The sequence below is a fragment of the Aptenodytes patagonicus genome, chromosome 8, assembly GCF_965638725.1.
Source record: "Aptenodytes patagonicus chromosome 8, bAptPat1.pri.cur, whole genome shotgun sequence".
Lineage (NCBI taxonomy): Eukaryota > Metazoa > Chordata > Aves > Sphenisciformes > Spheniscidae > Aptenodytes > Aptenodytes patagonicus.
Window position 1 is genome coordinate 10,856,811 of NC_134956.1, and position 25,893 is coordinate 10,882,703.

Genomic DNA, 25,893 nt, shown 5'->3' on the forward strand with positions numbered 1-25,893 from the left:
ATTTTAAGAAATTCTGGAGATTTACTACCCACTTGCCCATATCTCACAAAGAGACTTCAAAATCCTAATTTTGTATCTGTGTGGCCAGAGCCTGCGAGAACAACAGCTGGAGAGAGTTTTAGAAAGTCCTGGGAACCTTCCCAAGACATCTTAGCAGCCCAGGACTATTCAGTTTGAAGTTTCCATCCAGACATGAAATGTTTTCTCACAAACAGAAAACAAACCCAACCTTTGACACCAAGAGATTTATCCATAAGCAGTTTGCACCCATCTGCATGTTATGTGGGAAACCAACCCCCTTTTCAAGCAGCCGTTTGCCAGGTAGATGTGAAAGCTTTCCTGAAGAGACGGGATTTCGCTGCTGAGGGAACAAAACCCGCTGTTCCTCCAGGCAGTCTCGCTTACGTCGTACGGGCAGGTCAGTCCCTGAGAAAGGGGCCAAGAACACACGAGAGAGAGGAAAGCCGCCGCGGGGACAGCCTTTCGGTCACGGCGCGGCGTTACCGCCCGCTCCCGCCCGCTGCCTAAGGCGACCCAGCCCGCCCTCGCGCAGCTCTCCCCTCCCCCGGCCGCCCCGCCTCTCCCTCGGGCGCGAGCGGCGGCGGTTGGCAGCGCCGCTCCGCCCAGCCCCGCTGACGAGACCGCGCGCGACTCGTCGTTTCCGGTCGCGCCCTTCGGACGCGGGCGAGCCGCGGCGCCGGCTCCATGTGGCGCCGGCTGCGCTCCGCCCTCCGGAGGCTCCGCGGCTCGCCCGCCGCCTTCCTCGTCGGCGGCGGCCGCCTGCCCGCCGCCCGCGGCGCCATGGAGCGGGCCGTGGTGCGGTGCGTGCCGTCCGAGCCCAAGCTGAGCCTGCGGTTTGTGCTCCCCGACGGCAGCGCCAAGCACATGCAGCGGGACCAGGCGGAGCCGCTGGGCCGGGCGCTGGCCCGCATCGCCACCAACGCCGCCAAGGGCCACTCCAAGGCGGCGAAGAAGAGCAAGAAGGCGCGGGCGGAGGGCGGCCCGGCGGAGGAAGCTGCGGCGGCGGCCCCGGCCGTGCGGCTCTTCTCCCGCGACGGGGAGGCGGTGGCAGAGGAGGTGCCCAACGCGGCGGCCTGGCAGGACGGCGCCGTGCTGCAGATCGGGGAGGCGCGGTATCGCGTGGAGCGCAACCCGCCGGCGCTCACCGAGCTCCAGCTGCCGCGCTCGCTCCTGGCCGGCTTCCCCGTGTGCCCCAAGGTGAGTGCCGAGTTCGCCGCTCCGCAGCACTGCCTTTTCCGCTGGTACCGCGAGCAGCGGCCCGCGGCCGGCGGGGGGGCGGCGGGTGACGGCGGCCCGGCCTGGGTGGAGGCGGCGGCCGCCGAGCGCGTCTTCACGCCCTCCAACGCGCTGGTGGGGCTGCGGCTGAAGCTGCGGTGCACGCCCGGGGACGGAGCGCAGCGCTACGGGCCGCCCCGCGAGGTGGAGAGCAGCGGCCCCGTGGAGGCCGGCCCCGGCGCCTGCACCTTCGACTCCCGGCACCTCTACACCAAGAAGGTCTGCGGCGAGGGCTCCATTCGAGCCGTCTCCTACAACATCCTGGCCGACACCTACGCCCAGACGGAGTTCTCCCGCACCGTGCTCTACCCCTACTGTGCTCCATACGCCCTGGAGCTCGACTACCGGCAGAACCTGCTCAAGAAGGAGCTGGCGGGCTACAGTGCCGACCTCATCTGCTTGCAAGAAGTGGATAAGTCTGTCTTCGTGGACAGCTTGGCTCCAGCCCTAGATGCTTTTGGACTCGAAGGGCTCTTCAAGATCAAGGAGAAGCAGCATGAAGGCCTGGCCACTTTCTACCGCAGGGACAAGTTCAGCCTCCTTAGCCAGCACGACATAGCTTTCAGTGAAGCCCTGCTCTCGGACCCGCTGCACAAGGAGTTGTGTGATAAGCTGGCCGAGTACCCCTTGGTGCAGGAGAAGGTGCTGCAGAGATCATCTGTGCTGCAGGTACCAGCTTTTACGTGCATTCTTCCCCTCTCCTCTTCCCACTGTCTCCAGGCAGGTGCAGCCAAGCTAGGTTTGTTGAGCATCAAACCACAGGAGAAGGGAGGCGAAGGATTAACGGTGTGAAACATAGACAGAACAGTGAAATGTTCTCTGTTAGCTAGGGTAATGAATAGAGCAGAAGAGCAACTTAGGAACAAGAACAAAATATTGAGACTTTACTGAACTGGATATATGGAATTACCAAAACTTGGTAAAAAAGGCAAAATGATGTTCTGTGTTTTAAGATGAAGACGGCTGTTGAGATTCAGGGCAAGGTATCGATGGTGGTATTGGTTGCCAAGTTTTTCACTACTTACTCTCATATGTCAGAATATGTATTTGATAAAACTTAAATCTTGTAAATCAGTTGTAAATGAGATTAAATTAATTTGGCTTGCTTTAATAATGCCACTTTACAAAGTGATGGTAGGGAGAGGAATAAGGTTGGAGAGGCTTGTGAGCTTGTTGATGCCAGTGGGTCTGCCAGCAGAACTATCCTGTAAGTACAAATGTGTAAGATCTAGGTCTGTGTCAGAAATTTCAGAAACACTCATTGGTAAAAGTTTCCTACTCGTGGACTGAGTAGGACTAACAAGCTTTCCCTGATAACTGAAATCACTTCTAAATTTACGTTCAGTTTAACACTTACGCAATGCTACACTTTGCTTGCTAAAACCAGAGACGCAGCTCCAATTCTGTTGCAGAGGTGGGAGAACAGACAATAGAAGTAGTTAAGAATGGTACAGTATTAGCAACATCTTATGAAAAAAATATGGAATGGATTGAAGGAAAAAATACGGCCAAACCAGACACGGACAAAAGAACTTTTGTCAAATACCTGGATGTAGTGGTAATATTGGTAATACATTGGCTGATATCCAGACCTTATATAGAAGATAAATAGAGTCGACTTAGGAGCTGTACTGTTCATTAGTTATAAACATCAGATTCTTTGAACTGGACCATAAAGGCATAAGCTAACTATTGCATTTTTTAATATATATATTTAAGACTTATCAAAGATTTCTTTTTCTCTTGAAGGTTTCAGTTCTTCAGTCTACAACTGATCCTTCCAGGAAGATTTGTGTAGCTAATACCCACCTATACTGGCATCCAAAAGGTAATTTTGTCATGTTCCTGTACGTAGAATAACTGGGTTTGTAAAGGTTTTTGTCCTTCCTAGGGAGAATAGATTTTCCCCCATTCTTTTGCAGCTATAACCTTTTCTTCTGGAACTGAGGGTTTCCTGCCTTGCTTCTTAGCTAGATGAATCAAGCCAGGCTACTAGGTCTGTCTGTTTATTTTTCTTAGAGTAAGATTATTCTAGTTTGCCTGGGAGTCAGTAGAATACAGCTGAAAGCAAGGCAAGTCATGTTACGCACGATTTCACCCAAAGAGTAGACCATAAAATATAGATAGCTTTGTGTGTGCTCATGGCTTCCCGATCCTGTTGTACCTGAAGGAGTTATATTGGGGTACTGCCAGAAGAGCAACCAAATTGGGCTACAGAAGCTTTTAGAAAAGATTCTCCTCTTTTAAATTAGTTTTCTTTTGGTTCTGTGTCTTTCGGGAACACTACTAGGATGGTTGCCACGAAATAGAAAGCTGCTGTAATATGGATGTTTAAGGTTCAGAGTTCTTGCATGCGTCAGTTTAAATTAAAACATTGTCTGCCTCTCTAAAACTTGCATAGTCACAAACTTCAAAGGCTTCTTTATTTATGAAAACTATTCTAAAACGTAGTGCACAGAAAATTTAAAATGAGATTGCTGTTTCAGAGCTATACATGATATATGCTTAAATGACTTGGAAAATTCCTCCAATGCTACTGTGAAGTATTTAAAGTAATACATTTTTATATTCTTAGGTGGGAACATCCGTCTCATCCAAATCGCTGTAGCCTTGTCTCACATCAAGCACGTAGCATGTGATTTGTATCCTAGCATACCAATCATATTCTGTGGAGATTTTAATAGTACACCATCATCTGGAACTTACAGTTTTATTAACAGTGGTGGCATTGCTGAAGATCATGAAGACTGGGTCTCGAATGGTGAAGAAGAAAGGTGCAATATGCCTCTAAGCCATTCTTTCAAACTGCTAAGTGCTTGCGGAGAACCTGCTTATACAAACTATGTTGGTGGGTTTCATGGATGTCTGGACTACATTTTCATTGACAAAAATGCTCTTGAGGTTGAACAGGTCATTCCGTTGCCAAGTCATGAAGAAGTAACAACCCACCAGGCTTTGCCAAGTGTTTCACATCCTTCTGATCATATAGCACTAATATGTGACTTAAAGTGGAAATAGATCAGCTCTTGCATGGTGCTTTTGGGGGTTTTCAAACAAGAAATTTAATTTACTGCTGAGGAACTGAGGTTACACCCTGGCTTGTATACTACTAAAAGGAAAGTCAGAACGATTACTAAAAAATTCATGTGTTTAATGGTTCTACTGAATATTATCACACTGTTCAGAATATTTGCATGACAACTTTTCCCTTTTTATATGCAAATAGGAAAACCAAATATATTTAAGATGGGGGGGTTGAAAATTGGATTACCATGTACCTTTTTTACAGGTGTTTTTAAAGGATTAAAAATTATTTTGTTAAAAATGTTACATTAATTTAATCTGATTTATAAGACAGTGTACAAACTGAACCCTGCTTAATTCAGAACCAAACACAGAACCTGAAAACAAATGGCTTTAGCTGATTCAACTTTATTGTAATTACTGTCATGACAAGACAAATTTTTAAAGTAAGTTCAGAAATTCTCTTGTTCACTTGCTGTTACTGTGTCCAATTTTTTAGTAAGTGGCATGAACAATGTACTTGTACCTACTACCTTCTGAAAAGATGTTCTTTAATTGTCAGTGAATAGGCTTTCTGTCAACAATCAACCATCTTAAATTCAAGATTATAGTTGATTTGGAAGCATTTTGCTTGCCCACTCAATATGGGTAATGAGGGTAACTTTAGCATCTGGTAAAATTGGACTACATATATAGGTAGCATCTACTTTGAACATCTCTTCCTTTTGTTGTTTATAGTCATTAGCAGTATAAGAAATACTAAAGTTTGGGACAGCCAACTCTGGATGGGAAGGAGCTTTATAACCATATAATCCGTTTTCAGATGGGGGGGGACAGAATAGTTAACATGGTGTGTTAGGTGTGTTTAGGCTGTGCCTAAATCTTTAAAAAGAAACACAAGTGACTTGTGACCCTTTATCATGATTGTTCTATTTTGTTCCTCTATTACATATACAAAGATCTGAATTTTTAATATTGTTTTCCCCACATTTTTTCCTTCTAGAAATAGTCTAGTCTTCCCTATTTTGTAGGAGATAATTTGGATGTGGGGAAATGTATATTATCCATACCTTCATTGAATGTGTTGGAGGGGTATGAATCATTTAACAAGCTACTTTCCCTGCCTCATTAGTCCATATGAAACAAACTGCATTTGAAAACCATTTCTCTAGATCTCCCTCCTTCACCTAATAAACTTCCCTTTTCAATTGTCTGTCACTGTTGTCACTTGATTTCTTTCCAGTTACTGGTGTCTTTCATGGCAAGACAAGTCTACCCAGGTTGATAAAAGCTGTGTACCGTATACTCACACAACTGGCTACTCACCTCCACTGCATACTGGTGGACTGTAGGTTATAGCTGGGATTCACTAAACTGTTTATATAGTACTGAAAATAGACAGTCACTTTCAGGTAACATATTGCTAAGGGTCCTTGGTCCTGTCTCTTGCTAGTAGTATCTGCAATACTGTGAAGGGCAGTGCTTTGCAGAAGCTTGTAAATGTCTGCCCCTTAGCTTTTTCTGTTATTTCCAGTAAAAATACTACTGGTTTTTGTTACGGTAGTATCTGAGCATCTGCCATGGTTTAACCCCAGCTGGCAACTAAGCACCACCCAGCTGCTCGCTCACTCCCCCCCGGTGGGATGGGGGAGAGAATCAGAAGGGTAGAAGTGAGAAAACTCGTGGGTTGAGATAAAGACAGTGTAATAGGTAAAGGAAAAGCTGCACGCGCAAGCAAAGCAAAACAAGGAATTCATTCACTGCTTCCCATGGGCAGGCAGGTGTTCAGCCATCCCCAGGAAAGCAGGGCTCCATCATGCCTAACAGTGACTTGGGAAGACAAGCACCATCACTCCAAACGTCCCCCCCTTCCTCCTTCCCCCAGCTTTATATGCTGAGCATGACGTCCTATGGTGTGGGATATCCCTTGGGTCAGTTGGGGTCAGCTGTCCCGGCTGTGCCCCCTCCCAGCTTCTTGTGCACCCCCAGCCTGCTCGCTGGTGGGGTGGGGTGAGGAGCAGAAACGGCCTTGACTCTGTGTCAGCACTGCTCAGCAGTAACGAAAACATCCCTGTGTCACCAACACTGTTTCCAGCACAAATCCAGAACACAGCCCCATCCTAGCTGCTATGAAGAAAATGAACTCTAACCCAGCCAAAACCAGCACAGCATCTAACAAGTTGATGCTGATAAACATCTGCACTAGTAAAGCCACCAGGCAGGTTTAGCCTCAGAGGTAATACAAGGCTAAAAAGATGCAGGCCCCTAAGTCTCAAAACATGTCTCAATGTTAAACATCATGACATTAGAAGACAAATCTCATGAACCGTCCAGAATTTTGTTACCAACTCTGCACATAAAAACACAGGTAAATGGGAATTGACAAAAGGACTGTTCCACTAATACACAAGTTTGTAGAAGCCTGTATTACTAAAGATCTCATGTAAATGTCCTTTGCAAGTAGCTTTTTCCAGCAACATAAGCACTTACCATCCATCTTCCTCTCATCCCAACGTCTCTTACCTGATCCTGTTCTACCACCTCTGAATTCTGGCTACTTGTTCCTGCTCATGCCACACCAAACTAAAATAGGGAAGTGATCCAGCTAAAAATACAGGGCCTTTAATTTTCTTCACTGTATCATCATTTTAGTGGGTCATAATGAGCTGATTCACCATAAAACCTCTTGTACCCAAAGAGCAAGATCCAGGCTTGGATGTGGGAATAAGTGATCAAGGCCTGGAGCGAGGCATTCACTTGCTTAAGCTGATCTACCACAAAACATATCACAAGACCTCTTTGAAAGAGTGCTCATTTATTGTAATGGGCTTTGGAAGGCTTATATGTAAACCTTAAGAATTCAGTTTTTGCTAAGTTTGCATTTTAGCTAAGCCAAATGGTAGCTAAGAGCCTTCGGATAAAAAATAGCAGCAAAACAGGGAATGTGGCAATAGAAGTGGCAATGAATGATGTTAGATCTTTGCAAGAAAGTGAAGGACAGTACTCACCCTGTAAAATTGGACCCTAAATACTTTGGGTGGGTCCTTGATCAGTTACTATTCTCTGATAAGTCTAATTAAAAAGTAAAGTGTAATTCAATTGTGCATGAGTTGAAGGTGATGTCTGTACTCTTCTAGACTACAAAGTTGATAAAGTATCAGTGATTCATAACTAAACTTCAAGATACAGGAGTGAGGAGAAAATCTTGTAAACAGAATGGAGGCTGTAAACCTCGTATCTGGGCAAAGAATATTTACTAATTTAGTAAATGAGGGAAAGCTTACACCTGAAGATGTAACATTTGCAAGCATATGGCATCTTAAAGGGCAAAAAAATTAATTGGAAGATCTGTTCAAGAAGAAAAATCTAAGTATTAACACCTTGGAAAAACACTGAAAATTACTACGTTACAGCTGAGTCAGAGGCCTTCTACAGTTTGCCAGCTCTGAAAAACTTGAGGGGGGAAAAAAAACCCAAAAGCAAACTCCACTGAGTAATGCAGGCTTGTAGACCGGCAAGAGAAATGTCTCAGTCTCAGTCACTTAGAATAGTAAGATTGCAATTGTTAAGCTTGGAAGTGAAATTATATTACTTACATAGGTTAGCTTGAGCTCCCCTTATAACTTTAAAAACATTCTTTTTCTCCTTTTTAAGTACCTATTACAACTGGGTTACTTTGTCTTAGTTTCCAAAACCAAAACATTAAAAATCTGTAACTTCTCCATAGTACCAGAAGATGGAGCTGCTCAGAGAACAGACTTGCCTGGTATTCTGCCTCCCTTCCAAGAAACAGCAGGTCCCTCTCATTCCCTGTATTGGTACTTGGATTGCCGCTTCTGTCTCCTTGCAGACCAAGGCGAGGGAGAGCACAGGAAAACTGGCATCTGCAGGAAACGAGCAGTAAGGGAAAAACATGGCACTGGAACAGGCCCAGTAAAATTAGATGGCCCTTGCACATGGCAGATAATCCTTTAATATCTTCAGGAGGAAATTCAGCCCCATGAGCTAGTGCCGGAGATTCTCCAGGCAAAGTATCCCTGGTTTAATTGGTGAAATGCAGCAGCACAGGCTGACTGCCAATAGGAGCAATGTGTCGGGAACCAGGCAGATCTTTCTGGAATGAGAATGCAGCACTAGGGTCTACGTTAGGCAAAAGTCACAATTCAAAAGAATTGTGATTTTTTTTTTTTTTTTTTCAGTGAAAAGTAACCCTTAGGCACACCTTTGGCCTATATCCCCCATGCTCCCAAGCTATATTTACATCTATGTGAAGTAATATATGGACTGCAAACTGGGCTCTGAATTCTCAGTACTGGCAAAACCCTAAACCACTTTTTACACTAGCCAGGCTATTGCTGTAAGTGCCCTCATAGCGTTCTGTTGCCTCCAGTACATTGTTTACTGGTCTATGTTGAAAATGCTGAGAACAAACCAAGCAAGTAGAAATGCTTGTAGCATTTGTTGCTAATTCCTGATGCGTTTACAACAGATTTTTGTTCTGCTTGCAAACAGTTGAACCAAAGTCTGCAGATTACCTACAAAACTGCTGCAGAACAAGTTCTAGATTGTTGTTCATGAAGCTTTTTTTAAAAAAAAAAAGACCAAAAAACCAAACAAAAACCAAATATCCACTACTATTTATGTTGTAGTATTGAGTGATCAGGTTAGTTACATGCGAGGAAAACAAAACAAGCTTTTTGCTCTGGTCTGTATGTAGATCTGAATATTCATGCAAAACTGTTCTCCTAATGTTGGAAAAAAATGAAAAGCCAATCATGCATGTACTGAAAATACAAGGAATAAATTGTGTTGGCATGGCCAAATAAAAGAAAAAACAGTGTTTTGCCCTCTATAATTAAGCTGGCCATCTGATACACTGAAATAAAACCTCTCGTATGCAAATATTACTAGACTGACTCCCCAGTGCAGTAGAACTTACCCATTGTTTGAATACAGGAGTTGATGCTACACAATGAAAAATTTCAGCTACTGGAACTCAGGATTTCCTGCCATTACAGTAGAATGAGGAACAAATTTTTAGCAGTCTTATGCCTGTCCAAGATTTTGAACTTCTGGGACGACAGCTCAGTTCAGGTATTTGACTTCTGACAGGGCAATCACAAACAAAGTTAGTATATCTAAACTCTTAACAGACATGATAAAATTGGATCTTCACGGGAATTTCATCTGCCTCTGGAGAGCAGGGCTGTATTATACATTGTTACTTATATACAGCACGTATAGGTCACTGTTGTAATTGCTTTAGCCAGAAAATAACTATTATAAAGAATGCCAAAAAGCAAAAAAAGTATTTTTACCTATCCACATCTTAAATGACAGTGCCTTTACAGTAGAAGAGTTGTACTGTGTTCACGTAAGACTAGCATACAAATTACCAGCCTCTAACTAATGAAGAGGATGTAGAATTTATCTTCTGAGTTTGTGTAATCCAAAAAGGGAGAAGAGCCAGTGATGAAGTGTTTCATCTCCTTTTGGTCTGTTTAAGAAAGTGTCACTGCCACAGTTAATGAATTTACAGACAGATAGCCATATTAATGGAATATGATATGGATTTCAATACCGCATGGGATCCTGGTAATAAAAGAGATAAAGCAGCATAATAAAAAAACACCCCTCATCAGAATTAGGATTAAGAAAAACCTCATCAGGACTAAGTTTGTTCTTGTACTAACAGACAAGCAGTAGCTACAAAAGTAGCACTAACTCCACAGGAAAAAGAAAGCCACTGGGACTTCAGCTCATAGCGATAGCCCGTAAGAACATGCATAACAAACTACTTCATGTTTGTCATCTGAAGACAAGGTGGCTTTCCAAGCACATGCACCAACCCCAGGGACTGCTGCTTACAATTAAGAACACGTAATCTAGAGTGTACCTTGAAAATGTTTAGAGAATTGAGAACAGTTGATGAGAATATAATAACCTGAGGGAAAGTTTGTTTACTTCTGTCAATTGTGACATTATTCCACAGCCCATCAAGTGTCTTGTCCCTTCCACAGCTTAATATTACGATGAATAAACTGCGTAAGAGAGACCTTGCTTCCAAGATTACAACCTTAGAGTACTCAGAAGCAAATATCATTTTAGTAACAGAGGTCAAGTGTGATCTTACCTATTTACAGGAAGATTGAAGTACTGCTTCAGTTCCTCTCTGTGCTCTGATTAACACTACTCAATTAGACCCAAGAATTTTACTGACTTTGTCTTACTACACTTCAGTGTAAGCTGTAGCCTTAACCCCTCATGCAGACCCCATCAGTCTTAAACGAGGCTCAAGATCTTGTACTAATTTCTGACTTTGATTTTGTGAAATTAGTCATTTTATAGCAGAATTACAACCTACTGGTACACAAAGTGAAGCACAGTGACTCTTTGAAATATGAACTTCTATACACATGCTGTAACTCCAAAGTTTAGTGGCTAAAGATGAGTATTTAATTACATAAAAGCATTTGAAAGAACTAAACCAATGAAATCTTCATCTCTACCAAACAGAATGTTTCCTTCAAGATAACAGGCCTAATTTGTTTCTAAGTATCTGCTTTTTCATGTAAAGGCTACCTCTAACTTCTTCCTTGGAAGAGGAGATGGCATTTTATTTGTCACAAGCATTGTTTCATTTTAACCTCTTGGGACTACCAATACAAGCCGTATTACGGACCAGCCGCCTCTTCTGAACAAGGTGTTCCTTTTAAGGATTATTTCAAGGAACTGCATTGCTAGAAATAGGCATATTGACAGCTACTGATCCAATGCACGGATATATCAACTTTGGTTAATACGTAATCAGCAATTCATTAAAGGTGCAAGCAAAACCCTTACAGTGTCTCCTGGGTTTCTGTTACATATTGAAGACAGTTAATGACCGTATTCAAAAGCTCTGGAATTTTCTCTGGTTAGTTGTGTTCACAGTAACAGTACTTCCTAGAAACTTAAACCTCAGTTACAGCAGAAGCTGCCTTGGAAGGTGCTCTTAACCTAAACTAGCTTGAGTTTACCAGACCTTGTCCCTGGGATTTCTTGTAGCAAGGATAACAAGACCTGAGCTAAAAACAAGAGAGGAGCTTAGCCTAAAACTGCAATGAAATCATACTTTGGGTTCCTAAAGACATACAATCAATAGAATAGAATATTTCAGTTGGAGGATTGAGCCATATTTGCATCCATAGAGCACACAGGCAATAGAAAAATAGATTTTAAAATACCTATTAGTAGCAGCCTCAAAAAACATGTTAATTTAAGTCTTTTGAACTACAGAGGTATAAGGGAGCAGAAATACGAAAGCAGACGGTAGCAGTTGCATAGAGCTGATTTTTTGGGGTGACTATCACCATTAATATAATACTGACTAAATCCCTGTACAACTGTTCAAGTTAGCTTCCCAGCTAGCCACCAACAGAATTTGTGATTCTCCTGCTAGAACCCACATTGGTTTTTAAATGTACATACAACCATGAAAGAGACATGCATGCTTTTCAGGCAGTTCGTATTTGTTTTATTACAATTTTTGTAACTGTTAGTATTTTCGTATCTGGACATCTTAAAAGGAATTTTAGATTTACAACTTCAAAAGACACTTACAGAATTATGTAAGTCTTGATGACAGCTACTCTACTGCACTGTATACAACTTTGTTGCCCACCTTCCGTGTCCTGCTCTACATAGCTCCAAACAAGTGAAAATCTGAGGTTGATGTTCACATTCAAGCTGCAGGAAAGCTCAATATATGGAAAAAGAGTAAGTGATAACTTGCAGTTCAACTATTTCAGGAATCAAGAAGAGCATACACAGAACTATACATTTTATCATTTTATTAGGAATAATTCCAAGTGGGTTATGAAGAAACTAATCCATTGAGTTTGATGAATTTTCCAAAATTTCTTTATGAAGATATGTTCACCAACAAACAGTAAAACTTCAGCAGAACTATTATACACTGGGCAAAAATAGTCAGGCTGATACCAAAAAGCAACATGCAACATAAAAAAAAGATACAATATAAAGGAAGACAATCTGCTGAATATTAAAAACAACCTCAACATGAGCTCTTCGCAACCAGCACAGAACTATTCTACCCATCAAATCCAATTCACACAAAGGCAAGTTGGGCTAATAGAACCCAAGGATTAATAAAATGTTCCTCAGTGCAGTAGATTTGTATAGTGTTTTAGAGCATTTCCTTGGCTGGAACAAGCAGTATTAGGAATTCTTTTTGGCAAGGGAGAGAAATAAATACATACGGAATGCTACATTTTCAAATCAGCAGACTGTCTGAGGAATGAAACGGCATCAGTAAACTAAAAGTAGCAGGGAGAAAAAAAAAATTAAAACATTAATTTATTGGGGCTCAAAAAAGTATTCAAAACAGGTCTTAAAGATGTCACAATAGCTATATTCAGGCATTTAGGCTAACAAGGGGAATAAAATCAGAAGATACACTTTTTCCAAGTTAAGGAGATTTTTACCCAAGCATATTGCTACCTTTGCAACATGTAGCTCGGTAAACAATAATTGGCAACAAAATAAGTTGAAACGCTGTAATATCCTGCCCAAATATCAGTTCCAGATACTGTAATAACCAAGATGCAAACTAATTTTGTTGTAACAAGCCTAGACCACTTATATCAAACATGTCCCTGGTGAAAGAGTCATCCAGTTTGAGTTAGCGTTTTGAGAGTTCATTTGACAGCCAGTCAAGTCCCTCATACAGACCAGTTCCTTGTGTAGCACAGGTAGCCTGGACATACCACTGTTAATGCAGAACACAGACAAAGATTAAATTTAAGTACTGACAAAATGCAAGTTAAGTTATCACAGTATGTGACACTCAAATACACATTCAAATAGCATTCTTTAAACACTGTTTTGTGCCATAAGTAGAGTCAATATTGAACAGATGGTATTTTTATAAGTTTTGAAAAGTATATATAAAGCAGATGGGATTCAGACATTATCCAAAAAACTCAAAATATTGGCCTACCAAATGCTAGAACACTGTTTAGTGCATCAAGAAACAAATACAGAACTTGCATTTGGTTTATATGCTGAAAACTAACTTTTGTTTTTGAAAGACTGCTCTTCAGGAAACGGACATGGAATTATCTAAATTAACAGACCCCTAAAACATCTTCTATGGATATGATCTTAGTGTATCAACATACAGACATTAAGCAAGTATTACAGAAGGATAGATGTTTAATGTGAAGCAACCCTATGTCTCAAAGGCTTGTGCAGATGGAATCTAACAATTCAGGAGCTACTTAATTTCCTCCCACCTTTGTAGCGGTGAGAATGCAGAGTGCATTTTCTCCCCCAGAATAACGAGTATTGGGAAAACAGGAAAGCCCACCACATACTTTGTCAAATGTGTTTGACAGCTATACTTCAGTGACAGACTGGAATATTTGTATTTTTCCAGAAAAAGGTGAGACATGAAACACCTGCAACAGCTGTGCATATTGGATTATACTTCTAAATCACTTATTTTGAACAAGGACCGATGCACTACAGAGTTTAATAGCAGGTATGTGCGTTTTTCTACAGAAAGAGGTGAAAACTTCCCTTTCCTTCAAATGGAGATCATGTTTACGATATGTAATAAAAGAAGACAAGAGTTCAGCAGCCAGGAAGTTTAGTACTTACAGTTCTGTTACGCAGAGACTGAAGACCTAGTTTATCTGTCATTTCACTGATTGCCATGGCATTTGGCAGATCTTGTTTGTTTGCAAACAGAAGCAGCACTGCATCTCGCAGCTCATCCTCCTGAAGCTAACAGAAAAAATAGTCATGTTATTAAATTAGCTAAGTACCTCAATTAGTTCAACAAGCACTAAAGAAACCTAAGTACTGATTTAAGGGTTGTAAACATTTTCATTCTTGCTCCTGAAGTCACTAGTACATACCGAGTGAAATTTAACTAGTACCCAACAGAACTTCTCCTACAAGTAAGGAAATATTCTTTCAACAGGCAGTTTAAATTTACCGGCAACTTGCTACTGAAATTCTTAGCACCAATTTGTTTTTCCAAAATTCTTTCTTCATCTGCTGTGTTTCTATTAAGGTTTTATGAAGGAAAGAAAGGTTCTGACATATTAGTAGTTCTTGAGCTAAAGCTCTCTACAGAGTTGTAGTTACAACTCAGTGCACTAAGTGACCCAGGTGCATACATACTAGGTGAATACAACATGCACTGTACAAACTCCCTAAAATTTTAAAATCCTAAATCTCTTAGGGAAGCTGACACACATCTAAAAATACGACAAAGTAAGTATAACAATCATATTTCAGAAGGTTATCGATATTTACCATTTTCTGCAGCTCTTCTGCTGCTTCCTGGATTCTCTCTCTGTCGTTGCTATCTACCACAAAAATGAGGCCCTGCAAGAAGTTAAGCAGTTTTAAAAAGCCAATGTAAACATGCAGTACTATTTTAAAAACCTCATATTGAATATTGTGACCGTCCCCTCTCTTAGATAAGCAAATTTGACAGAAATTTCTTTTTAAGCAATGCAAGATGTCTGTCCGAACAAGTACATAGTAAGTTTCAACTGCAAAATAAAGCTAGGCCTTCTAAATCAAAACAGTTAAACAACACAAATGTCAGTTTATAGATGAGTGTGGGATTCATTAGTTTGGGGGGGAGGGGGGGGGCGCATGCGGGGAAGACACCAGCAAAATTTCAGAAGCTAACTCTCCCCTTCCCTTTTCACTCATTGTATCATGTTAAACGCAGCAAGAGAATCACAAGTGCTTCACCATCTCATGTTTCATTGAAAAAACCCACACCCTTAAAGTAAGGCCTGAATTTGTTTCAAAAAGTTTGTACCAAACAGTATTTCTAATGGCATCTCTGTTATTCAAGTGTCCTCCTTACACACACTATTTACTCTTAAAAATTTCAGTCTGAAAACCTTACATTTTATCATTCTCTTTAAGAAAACAGAAGCATCTTTTAAAAATATTTAGTAACAGGGTTGAATAAGGAACTGAAATCAAGTATTACTCTATTCACAACAGTACTTTGCTAGCTCCTTTTCATCAATCCAGACTTTTCCATTTTTCTGCACCAATCACATGCACTAACACTGCACAGAAGTTTCTTGGAAACAATTCTATATTCAACACAGCAAAAAAAAAACCAAAAAACAAAAAACAACACTCCCAAAGTTTCCTGATACTAATAAGCAACTTACCTTACTACCTGTGAACCAAAGGAAAGAATCACATTTATGTCACCAAAAATGACAGCAGTCACATCAATATGAAATGGACGCTTTCTAATCAATCGGTAACAAGATCTTTTACGATATTTTTAAATACTCAGTGTACTAAATACACTGATATAGCACAGTCAAAGCTGTGTATTTTAAGGCTGATTAGAAAAAAAAGAATATGTAAAGGGTGTTTAGATATTAACATTTTTTATGTATAAGCCAACGCCAGTTGGAACAGATCAAAGCATGGATACAGCAAAGTTGAAGAGTTCCTCACAAACAAACCAGCTGCTCTGGCACATTACAGAACACTGGTAGATCCTAAAGGACTTCATCCTTGCCAGGCTACACTCACGACTAGACTTGAAGCCTTCAGGGTAACAAACCAGCTTCAACTAGAATAAAATCTGGGTATCCCTTAGAACTTGCAGGAAGCAGTGAGGAGCCTTTCTGAAAGGAAGGGACAGAAAACAACTTTCCATGTATAATGAGACTTTACAAAACAGGCCTTTAATGATTGCCATCTCAGAACTCTTACCTGCGTGTTTTGGAAATAATGCCTCCAAAGAGGTCTAATTTTATCTTGACCACCAACATCCCAAACTGTGAAACAAATGTTTTTATATTCTACCGTTTCCACATTAAAACCTAAAATAAAAGAGTCAAACAGTTAGAAATAGTTAATGCTAGTGTTAAAATGTAATTCTAATCATGTTAAAGATAGTTACTTCCTAAGTTATATTTCTCCCAAATATATATAAAATGGCTTATCAGAACTGAATTGCTAGATCAAGAAGAAAACTGACTGAAGGGAAAAAAAATAATTAATCCATAAAATCCAAGTACACCACCTTTGGTTCAGCAAGTCTTTCAGCCACAAAATGCTAGAGGTTCATGGTGTTTGGGTGAAGTACTGCTACTTAATTGGTCCCTATACTCCTGAGCATCTGCTACCGGCCACTGTCAGACACAGGATTCTCATCCAGATGTATCTTTGGTCTGACACAGTTATGTTATGGCAGTACCAGAAAGCCCATGTTTGTCTTGATTCTTATACTAACAGCAAAGATAGCAAATCCCTACACTCTTCAGAAGCCCATCTGTACAGCACAAATTTAGAGTAACAAGAATGAAGACATGAGAATTGGTTATCTTACCAATAGTGGGAATTGTGGTGACAATTTCTCCTAGTTTCAGTTTATAGAGAATAGTTGTCTTACCAGCAGCATCCAAACCAACTAGAATAAACAGAAAATTTGATTTAGTTCACAATATGAACTACAACCTGCTAATTTAAAAATATGCCATTTTATATGCAGAGTATTAGGGGTTTTTTTCTGAGAAGAAACAACTTTTTAAACACTCTTAAGTCATTGTTGATATACTACTGTATGTTTCTCCCCATCTCCTCTACCCAGCACTGAGAGAGAATAAGCAATGAAGAAAACAAGCTCAGTAACACACTTCCATCCACAACCTACAGGCTCACAAGTTTCTAGTCATCTTCCTAGTATTTGTGTCACTTAAGTTTTATCATTCACTTTGAAAGTTTCTTCTGTGTAAGTCAGGATGGTTTTAAATACCTAGCAACAATCTACAAGCAGCACGTAGTTTCTAACTGATCACGTTTGCTACTTTGCACTCAAGTCGGGGAAGGTCTCGCTTACTCAACCTTCAGCTAAGGCCAGTTTCACATGCACCTGAACCAACAGGAGCTGGCACTATCAATGGAAGACACTTCAGTCTCCCTCATTCCAGTCTCTTCTCCCTTTGCTAAAACATTTCTTTTGCATTGACAAAACCACATACATTAGGAAATTCCTGTCCTCCCTCTGCATATACCCTAAGGGCTGTAACTCTTCTTCAGGATAACACTTCTATTCATTGAGATCCACTAGGATGCTTTCATTAGGAGTCTCCACTTTTGATCTTTATAGAAGGCCTTCTGCACTGAAGTTTGTTCTTCTGTTTCTACAACAAAACTTAAGCTTGCTGTTTTTCAATGTAAGCTATGTGGTAAATATGCAATCCTTTAAAAAAAAAAAAAGATAAACTGGAGCCTCAAAGACATTTTTTCGAAAGCATCACCAACATTGCAGGCATACACTGTAGTTTTCTAAAACTGTGCAACTGCTTATTGTTAGGCATTTCAGAACACATAAGAGCAACTCAAAATACAATTCTTTATGTTAGAATCCAATGCCTAGCACATAAGCACTATTCTAAATAAACAGTCGGTACTAAACACTTACCACAGCAACAGTTTCAATAAAATGTGTATCTGTGAAACTTAAAATAGTCAATAAAGTTTTGCCCAAACAAAAATAAAATGCCCATCAAAGAATTAATTAAATAATACTTGCACAAGAAACCAAACGTTATCCTTGTTTGATTACATTCTTAAGTGTTCTGAGTTAATTTCCTACTTGATGACTGTGACATATTAAACTTTAAATGGTTTGATGACTCGACTATTAATAATACAACTGTTTCCTTAGCATTGCAATAAAATGGAATTCGAAATTAGCTACTTATTCAGAATGAAACCAAACTCTTAAAAAGCCTCCTCCTTCTCAAGACACAAACTGCTGTTACAGCAAACTAATTAAAAAAACCTATCTATAATTGTCCTATATTCTGATACTGCGAACAGGATTATACATGCCAATGCAGTTTCTTTGGTATTGTCATTAAGTGTTTAAAAAAAAAAAAAAGCTGTCCTAGTTGTTAACGTCATGAAAGAAGGGGGGGAGGGGAATCTACCATCGAAACCAAAGCTCCTTGAGGAGTAATAAACTCCCAAAATGCTCAAATTAAAATTTAACAGTTTTAAGTTTGCTATTGTCTAAGTGTTGGTCTCTTTTAGAACCACAAACAAGCACGAACTAAAAAAAGACATGGTGTAGCAGAAGTTTCACAAGAGCTTGCAAGTCATGAAACTTGTAAATGTTAGCATTTTCCCTACACCAATAAAGTGTCAAGTAGCCTTAGAAAACCCTTTAAGCAAACTCTGAAACCCTCAAATACTCCATCTATACTGAAAAACGTTTTAACAGCACAATGCTTGAAGCCCAACACTATTCTAACACAGCTCACCTTCAAGTGAGCATTTGTAGGATGCCTATATCTTTACAAGAACACATAATGTATGTCCGTGATATATATGTGATAGTTCTCCAGTAAATTAACATTAAGATCATTTAGTGAACCACCAATTAAAGCTACACATACTCACAAACTCTTCTCCCACCCCCCAAAAAAAACCCCAAATAGTTATCAGTAGAACAAACACTGACAAGATTTGTTAAAATTAGTAATGAAAGAAAGATGGCATTATCTACACAAATGGTTTTAGTGTATTTAGGGTTATACTAAAGATACAGATAAAGAAAAAGAAAAAAACTAATCTCATTTCAAAGAATATACACAGGGTATCAAGAACCACTTGAAGATATGACTCAGAGTTAAGAAATTAGAAACTAGTCAAGAATTTAAACTATTTCCTAAACTGAAGAAATTATTGCCCCAGTTATCCACTCTGCTCTTGTGCCAGGACCCACCACCACCTCAACAGCGTTGGCAGAAGGCTACATTAGCTATGTAAGCGCAAAGTCCAGAAACTTTGCTTGAATCCACTCTTATCCACAATTCTAATTAAGCTATTGGATTTTGCACTGAGGCAGGCTGAGTTATGGATGCATGTTTTCTTCTTCTGACTCCACACTTGAGACAGCAGCTTTTAACTGAGGGAAGGAGACTTCTGCAAATCACCATGACCCTATTTGCAAAAACTGCCTCTTTTAGCCAAACTGCAAGTGTTATGAAGTCTAAACAAGCAATAGTCATCAAGAGCATAGCCTCCATTCATACTTATCACTCCAATTTGCCATTTACCACCCTTTTTAGAACAAGAAATTTCGGAGCACCAAATGACATTTAATCTTTTAAGCCACTAGGAAGTGTAACTATTGCTTTTAGTAGTCCAAGAATAAACATGTTTACATTTGCACTAGAATGCTAAATGTAAATCTATGAGCTACTTCCATGTCGCAAAGTTTAAGTTGATTTAACTATCAAGATTAAAACCTAAGTCTTAAATCCCCAAATAATGTAAAGTAAATTTCCAATTCTACGTTTTCACTCTGATTCCACTGCGTGACTGACCATTGACAAGACCAAGGTGTAAAAATCTCGATGTAGGGTATGACAGTCAGCAGTTGTACCACAAAGCATTAAGATTACAATAAAGTACAAATGGGAAGCACAGACTTGCACTCGCAAGCATTTATCTTTAAACTGAGTCAAATATCCTCTTCCTCTAGCTGGAGAAAAAATATCTACAATGCTTTCAGTTGCTGTTAAAACCATTGTGGTTCCCTTTACTCCTCTTAAGAGTGTTTCATTCAGTCTGTGAGTTGTGTTCCTCAGTCTCAAGCTTGTAGTTTGCTTGTCCCTGGGAACACCACTCCTGTGACCACATCACATTCCTCATTTACCAACTTTCTACTTTGATCATTGGTGGCTGAATATCAAGCTGCCTCAGTTATCGTAGCACAGAACTTCATATAAACTATAGATGCAGAAAACTGAGAATTGACTTTTTAAATGGAATCCCCATCAAGACCAATAGATTTTGGTTGTCAGATTGAGATTTCCAAAGTTTGCTATAGAATACTGCGTGTTGCTGCTTCCAGCATGAACCATAAGCAGGGAAAGAAAAAAAAAAAAGCTTCTACTGTATTTAACCGATTCATGACATTCATGTTGCAAACAAAAGCCAGCTTAAAAGAGTAAAATTAACGAATCCCAATTTACTACAGGTTTGCATCCCTTCACTTTTCTTTTACCTTTATACCAGTTCTCTCAAAACTTGTCTTATTTATCCTTTACATACTATTCCTCTTTCAGGTTTAGTTTCAATTGGGTAAGTCTTTGGGTGGCATGAAGGGGTCATTCTCAATACAGCTTTTCAAGAAAACAAACGCATGCGAAAAAACCCCAACACCATGCAAACCACCAGTGGTTAAAAAAAAACAAATAAAAACCAGCTAAATGGTTTTGTGCTGTACGGTGACACAATTCCCAAAGAATCTGACAATTTTTTCCCCAATGTATTTAATAATTACCTTTGTATTCGAAGCTCCTGAGTAGCTATTATCTCAGTTAACACTTGCACAACTACACCAAGACACAGAACACTAAATTATGATACTGAAAGGTGCACAATGAATCAATAACTTCTCTTTTTTAAGCACAAGAAACTATAAGTGAAGAGTTTTACAGACAGGTACTTGTAGGGTTAGGACTCAGTTTTTCCACTCTAATGCCCTGGTTGCCTAGTCTAACTTTAAGTCATTCAATCCTATCCTTCAGTTATTTCTTTTCTTTTCGCTCATGTTACTTTGATCTGTAAAGAAGATGCAGGAATTACTTTATATTAATTTCCTCATAATGATGTTAACTTAATATTTCTGAAGAATACTTAATTATACAAGTGCAGTTTTTTAAAAACAAAATTTCAGTAACAGTATACCATTAAATGTCCACTTTTTACCATAAATGTAGTTTGAGAATATAAAAGACAGTGTGTCATGTTTGCTGTTGGTAATGGTACCTCATGAGAAATATTAAAATTCTGCAGAACTCGGTAACACAAAGTCTGTCTTAAGAGCTAAATTAATTCTACTTTATCTTGAATTCTGCAGAAACAGAAGAAAGCTGTGAAAGGGAAGTTTGAACTATAAATTAATCATCTGTTCATTATCAACTCACCCACACAGTATTTTCCCCTAAATATTTCTCCATAAACACCTTACCCCATAAAGTTACTTCACTGGTATACTACTAAAATGCCTAGCCTTGTCCAGCTCATTTTGAAATCATAAATCTAAAATTATCACCTTGAGGAAAAGTTTAATTCAGTCCCACTATTCATTCAGACATCTCTCCTCAGAGTGCTGATATATAACGTAGAATGCTACGAAGAGCTTCTTTTCCACGTTACAGGTATAAACTAATTATGTGATCGCCAATATAACACATTCTGCTTCTAAGCATCCGATTTAGGTCCTATGATACACTCTCATCATAACATAGCAAAAGTTTTACCCTCTTACACTACATAACAAATATGGTGCAGTCTCATGCTCTGATCCAGTCCTGTATTTGAATATAATCCATGCCTTAAAATAAAAATTATTTAAAAAAAAAAAAGAAAAAAGATGCGTTGAACCAACTGCTACAAAGTGCAGCTCCCTAACTTATATCTAACCTAAATTTGAACTAATTACCTACCAATGAAGAAACTAAAGCCTTGCAAGCTGTTTTGATCTATATGACATTGCTTTCCTGTTTTCATTATTTTGCAGGATACAACAGAACTGCAAATACCACAGACACTATCTCATCCTACAGTCAAGCTCATTTGAAGATTTTACTTCATTCATTTAGAGTTATATGACGAGTCTGGCTGCTAGGGAGACCGTCAAACCAACACATGTACTAAGTTGTCTCGAAGACAAAAATTACACAGGTTATTTTGAAATGGATGAGAGCCTCTAATTTCAAGCAGTGAAGATACAATAAAAATTACTGTGCATGTAATAAAGAACTCTGTCATCACAAAACGTATGGAGAACATGGAAAATTATAATTTAAAAAAGCTGCATTTTGCATCTGCTGTGCATACTCAGGCAGCGTTAAGGATGAGTACTGTGCCCTGAAGTTTCACAGTTAGGACCCCGTTCCATTGCTGGCTATATTGAAATGAGCACTTCATATAATTTGTTAGGACAAGCTCCTGCAGTCTATGTCCATAAATCAAGTTCCATTCACTTTAGTAATAGCGTTTGAGAAAAATTTGGGGGTCAAGATTTGTTTGTATGTAAAGCTTGTGGGGGTGGGTAGGTGGGTGGAAGAAGGCAGGGAAGAGCTGAAGTGGAGGAGGAAATAGCAAATGCAGTATGCACTTGCTTTGACCTTTTGAACCATAATCTTAAAGCAAGAATCTTCAAGAACCACTAGCTTCAACTCTTACACAGTCCATTTCAAGAGAAACAATCTAATTCCAAATAGATAATTACGGGCTGACAGTAAAACAAAGTAAGCACTGAAAAAGCAACCTATGGGGTTTTACGATTTTGTGCATGAGGTTCAGGAGAATTAAAGTGCACAGATGCTATCCCGGAATGTCCTTTCACGAGAGTCAGAGATATAGACGGCTTAGTTATCGAAAATCGGCCATTATACGGCAATTTCTTAAGCTCTTGGTGTTAAACGCACCAGGCTTTATGACATCCCGGTCGAGAAGCCACACTGCTCAGGCAGGAGCGGTGTCACCAGGCCGAGAGCACAACCGCACCGGCAGCGCAGGGAAAAGCAAGGTGCAAACCTCGCTCGCCTCCTTGGAAAAGGGATACCATCCTCAGCCATACGTATTTTCCCCAGCAGGCGGGCACCAGCTTCACCTACTGCAATTTGATCTTTGTTCTGCATTTTGCTCCGGCTCAACGCAAGCGGAAACGCAGGTGCAAGGAGAAGGGGCTGAAGCCTCGCACGCCCCGCTGCGAACCCCGGAGAAAGCGGGGCTCTGCCTCTCGTCGTCCAGCGCAGCCCCGACCCCCGACAGCGGGACTGGAGGGGACGGGACGGGACGGAACGGGGGGGGGGGGGGGTGGGCACAAGAGAGAAAAAAACGAGAACACGGCGGAGGAAAAGGAAGGGCAGACATCCCGATCCCAACCCCCTTCTCACATCGCTCCTTCTCTCCCCTCCGCTCGTTCACTTTCCAACGACGCCGCAAGCCCTGAGGAAAGGGGATAGAGAGGTGTTCCGTCCCCCACGCCCTGGGACGGGGCAAGCCCCCCCCCGTCTTGAGCCCCCGGTCCCCTCCCGCCAGCCTCCCCTCCCCCGCCACCAGCGGGACGCGTCCGTGAGGGAGCGGGCGGGCCTGGCGTCGGCCGCGGCCGGGTAGGGCGCAACGGCTGCGGCAGCAAGGCTCCGGGGGGCCGCAGACGGGCGGCGGCAGCGGCGCGCTGCCGCCCCTTACCCATGAGGATGCGCATCTGCTTCTTGCCGAAGAGGCGTGAGAAGAGCGAGGAGATAGTGAGGCCCATGGCGGCTCCGGCGCGGGGCTGGGCGGCGGCGCAGGGAGCGGGAGGAGTGCGGCGAGGAGGGAGGGAGGGGGAGCGCGTCCCGACTCCTGTCTGCGCTTACGGATCCCTCCGCGAGCGAGGAGGCAGGCTCCTGAAGTGAGGCGTTCGCCCGGTGGCGCCGACTTATAAGGCGCAAGCGGCAGCAACGACAGCGGCAGCTGCTGCTCTGTGACCGGGGAACCTCGCTCGCTCGTTCTCTGCCACGTCACGCTCGCCACGGCCGCCCCGGCTCCAACGCGGACAAAATCACGTCACGCTCGCCACATCCCCCGGCCGCGGAACCACCCTCCGCCACACGGCCCGAGCGCCCAACGGCGGCGGGGACGACTACTACTCCCAGCAAGCGCTGCGCCCGCTCCGCGCCTCGCTCGTTCTAACCGCTGCTGCTAGCGCATGACGGGGGGTGTAGTTGCAGGCTTCCATCCCGCCTCGCCGCAGCTTCCGGCCGCCCCAGGCAAGGCAGAGCGCGGCATGCCGGGAAATGTAGTCCGCCGGGCACCGAGCAGCTCCCCAGGCCGAGGCCCAGCTCCCCGGCGCCAACGGCCGGCCCCGCAGCACAGCCCGGCGGGGGCCAGAGTGCCTCTCTCCGGGACGCGCATGCCCCTGGCTCACCCCCAAACCCTAGTAATTCATCTCATTGCAACTTACACTCCCGCTGTGCTTAGGCAGAGGTGTGATGGCCACCAGGCTCTTCTCCCAAAGGGCCAAAGGACAGCTGAGAGCAAGAGAAGTAGGGCGTTTAGGGTAAAACAAACCCTCAGAGAGCCCCCAAATACACCCTTAGTAGCAACAGAGCTAGGTAATTAAGAAAAAAAAAAATGAAACAAACCCCAAACCCAAACCACTCTATATCACAGGTACACTGACTACTGCAGCATCTTTTTCTTACATTGTTTCTGTGACCTGGACCCTCTGAAGCGTCCTGGTGGTTGCAGAGTCAAGGCAAAACAGCATACAATTTCTTGGCCAGGGAGCAGCAGATAGATACAGGGAAGTAATACAGGAATAAAACTGAAACAAGCCATGGTTTATTAGAAACATGCCATTTTTTGAGCAGTATGTTTGATTTCATAACCAGCTGTAACAGCTTCTTTCACAGCTATTGTAAAAAGTCCATAGTATGGTGATAATTAAATTTGGGGCAACATAAGATGAGCTGCATTTAAGTGACTGAGCTCCCTAATCCAAGGAAGCATTGGTTCAATCAAAAGTCCTAAAAATTTTCAAGGGAGTTATAGCCTACCTATGCTAATTAGAAACTATGTCAGTACGCAAGAGCTAACATTTTTCAAACAAGCTATTTACTTATCCTCCATTAAAGAAAAACATCTTTAATGGTCTTGATAAAGAGACAGTCCTGAACCAGATTCTAACAGTACGCTACTGTGAGACTCCACTTCAGCTGTTCCTTTTCTTACGTGTCATGTTGAGAGTCTTACTCAAGTTTTAAATTATGTTCTTCTGAACCAAAAAATCTGTTTTAAATTAAGATTGACCAGTTATAATTTTATAAAACTTAAGTTTCAGCAAAGTTATATTTTAACTTAATCTAGTTAGTGCCTAAGATGTTAATATGATCCTGATCAACTATTAGATTTCAATTTCGTGATAGTTTTAAAGAGTCCACTTCTAGGCTTCCAATACTTAACCTATTTTCTCTTCAAACCACTCAGTATTTACACTTTTTTTGGCCAGGAAAGTTAAGCTTCCCTGAACCTAGCTGAGGATAAGTATACTACAAAATATTTGAAGGACTCTTTTTGAAATAAGTTACTTTCTAGACCTCCAAGCTGGCATATTCTTACTATAGCTAGGCCATTAATAGATACCTTTCATTATTTCAGTTGTTTGAGTACAATCTAACAAACATTTGCTTTAGAAGTGATGGTCAATAATCAGTGTTTCAACATTAACGTAAGTGGTTGCTCTATATAATCATACATAACTATTATTCACAACATACTTTTGATTCATTCTCCTCTAATCAGACCATAGATGTTAACACCATTAAAGGACTAGCCGCACCTTTACCACATTTGACTGCACTTTATCTCATGTTTTGGTTCTTGGCATTATTTTTATGTTGTTTCAAAGAAATTTGAGAAGTCCCAAAGCTTATGCATGTCCAGTTTACTCTCCTGTTACACTAACTGAGGCAGTCTTAACTTCTTCTGATGACCCAATTG

General features: G+C 41.3%; 2 protein-coding genes across 2 annotated transcripts; one reads left to right on the plus strand and one right to left on the minus strand.

Moving 5' to 3' along the window:
* The first annotated feature begins 705 nt into the window (after nucleotides 1-705).
* On the plus strand, nucleotides 706-5,533 carry PDE12 (phosphodiesterase 12). The gene is made up of 3 exons (XM_076346313.1): nucleotides 706-1,965; nucleotides 3,046-3,124; nucleotides 3,872-5,533. Exons 1-3 carry the CDS (start codon nucleotides 706-708, stop codon nucleotides 4,312-4,314), a joined length of 1,782 nt encoding a protein of 593 aa, XP_076202428.1. The 3' UTR covers nucleotides 4,315-5,533.
* A 6,604-nt stretch (nucleotides 5,534-12,137) lies between these two features.
* On the minus strand, nucleotides 12,138-23,977 carry ARF4 (ARF GTPase 4). The gene is made up of 6 exons (XM_076346314.1): nucleotides 23,602-23,977; nucleotides 16,712-16,792; nucleotides 16,093-16,202; nucleotides 14,647-14,718; nucleotides 13,984-14,109; nucleotides 12,138-13,090 (listed from the first exon to the last, which is right to left on the minus strand). Exons 1-6 carry the CDS (start codon nucleotides 23,666-23,668, stop codon nucleotides 13,004-13,006), a joined length of 543 nt encoding a protein of 180 aa, XP_076202429.1. The 5' UTR covers nucleotides 23,669-23,977; the 3' UTR covers nucleotides 12,138-13,003.
* Between the last annotated feature and the right edge of the window lie 1,916 nt (nucleotides 23,978-25,893).

Excerpts from the sequence above, each read along its gene's own strand:
- PDE12 (XM_076346313.1), top strand. The coding sequence starts at position 706 with ATGTGGCGCCGGCTGCGCTCCGCCCTCCGGAGGCTCCGCGGCTCGCCC. Across the intron at positions 1,966-3,045 it reads AGAGATCATCTGTGCTGCAG|GTTTCAGTTCTTCAGTCTAC; the intron begins GTACCAGCTTTT and ends TTTCTCTTGAAG. Across the intron at positions 3,125-3,871 it reads CCTATACTGGCATCCAAAAG|GTGGGAACATCCGTCTCATC; the intron begins GTAATTTTGTCA and ends TTATATTCTTAG.
- ARF4 (XM_076346314.1), bottom strand. The coding sequence starts at position 23,668 with ATGGGCCTCACTATCTCCTCGCTCTTCTCACGCCTCTTCGGCAAGAAG. Across the intron at positions 16,793-23,601 it reads GCAGATGCGCATCCTCATGG|TTGGTTTGGATGCTGCTGGT; the intron begins GTAAGGGGCGGC and ends TGTTTATTCTAG. Across the intron at positions 14,719-16,092 it reads ATTATTTCCAAAACACGCAG|GGCCTCATTTTTGTGGTAGA; the intron begins GTAAGAGTTCTG and ends AACTTCTTGCAG.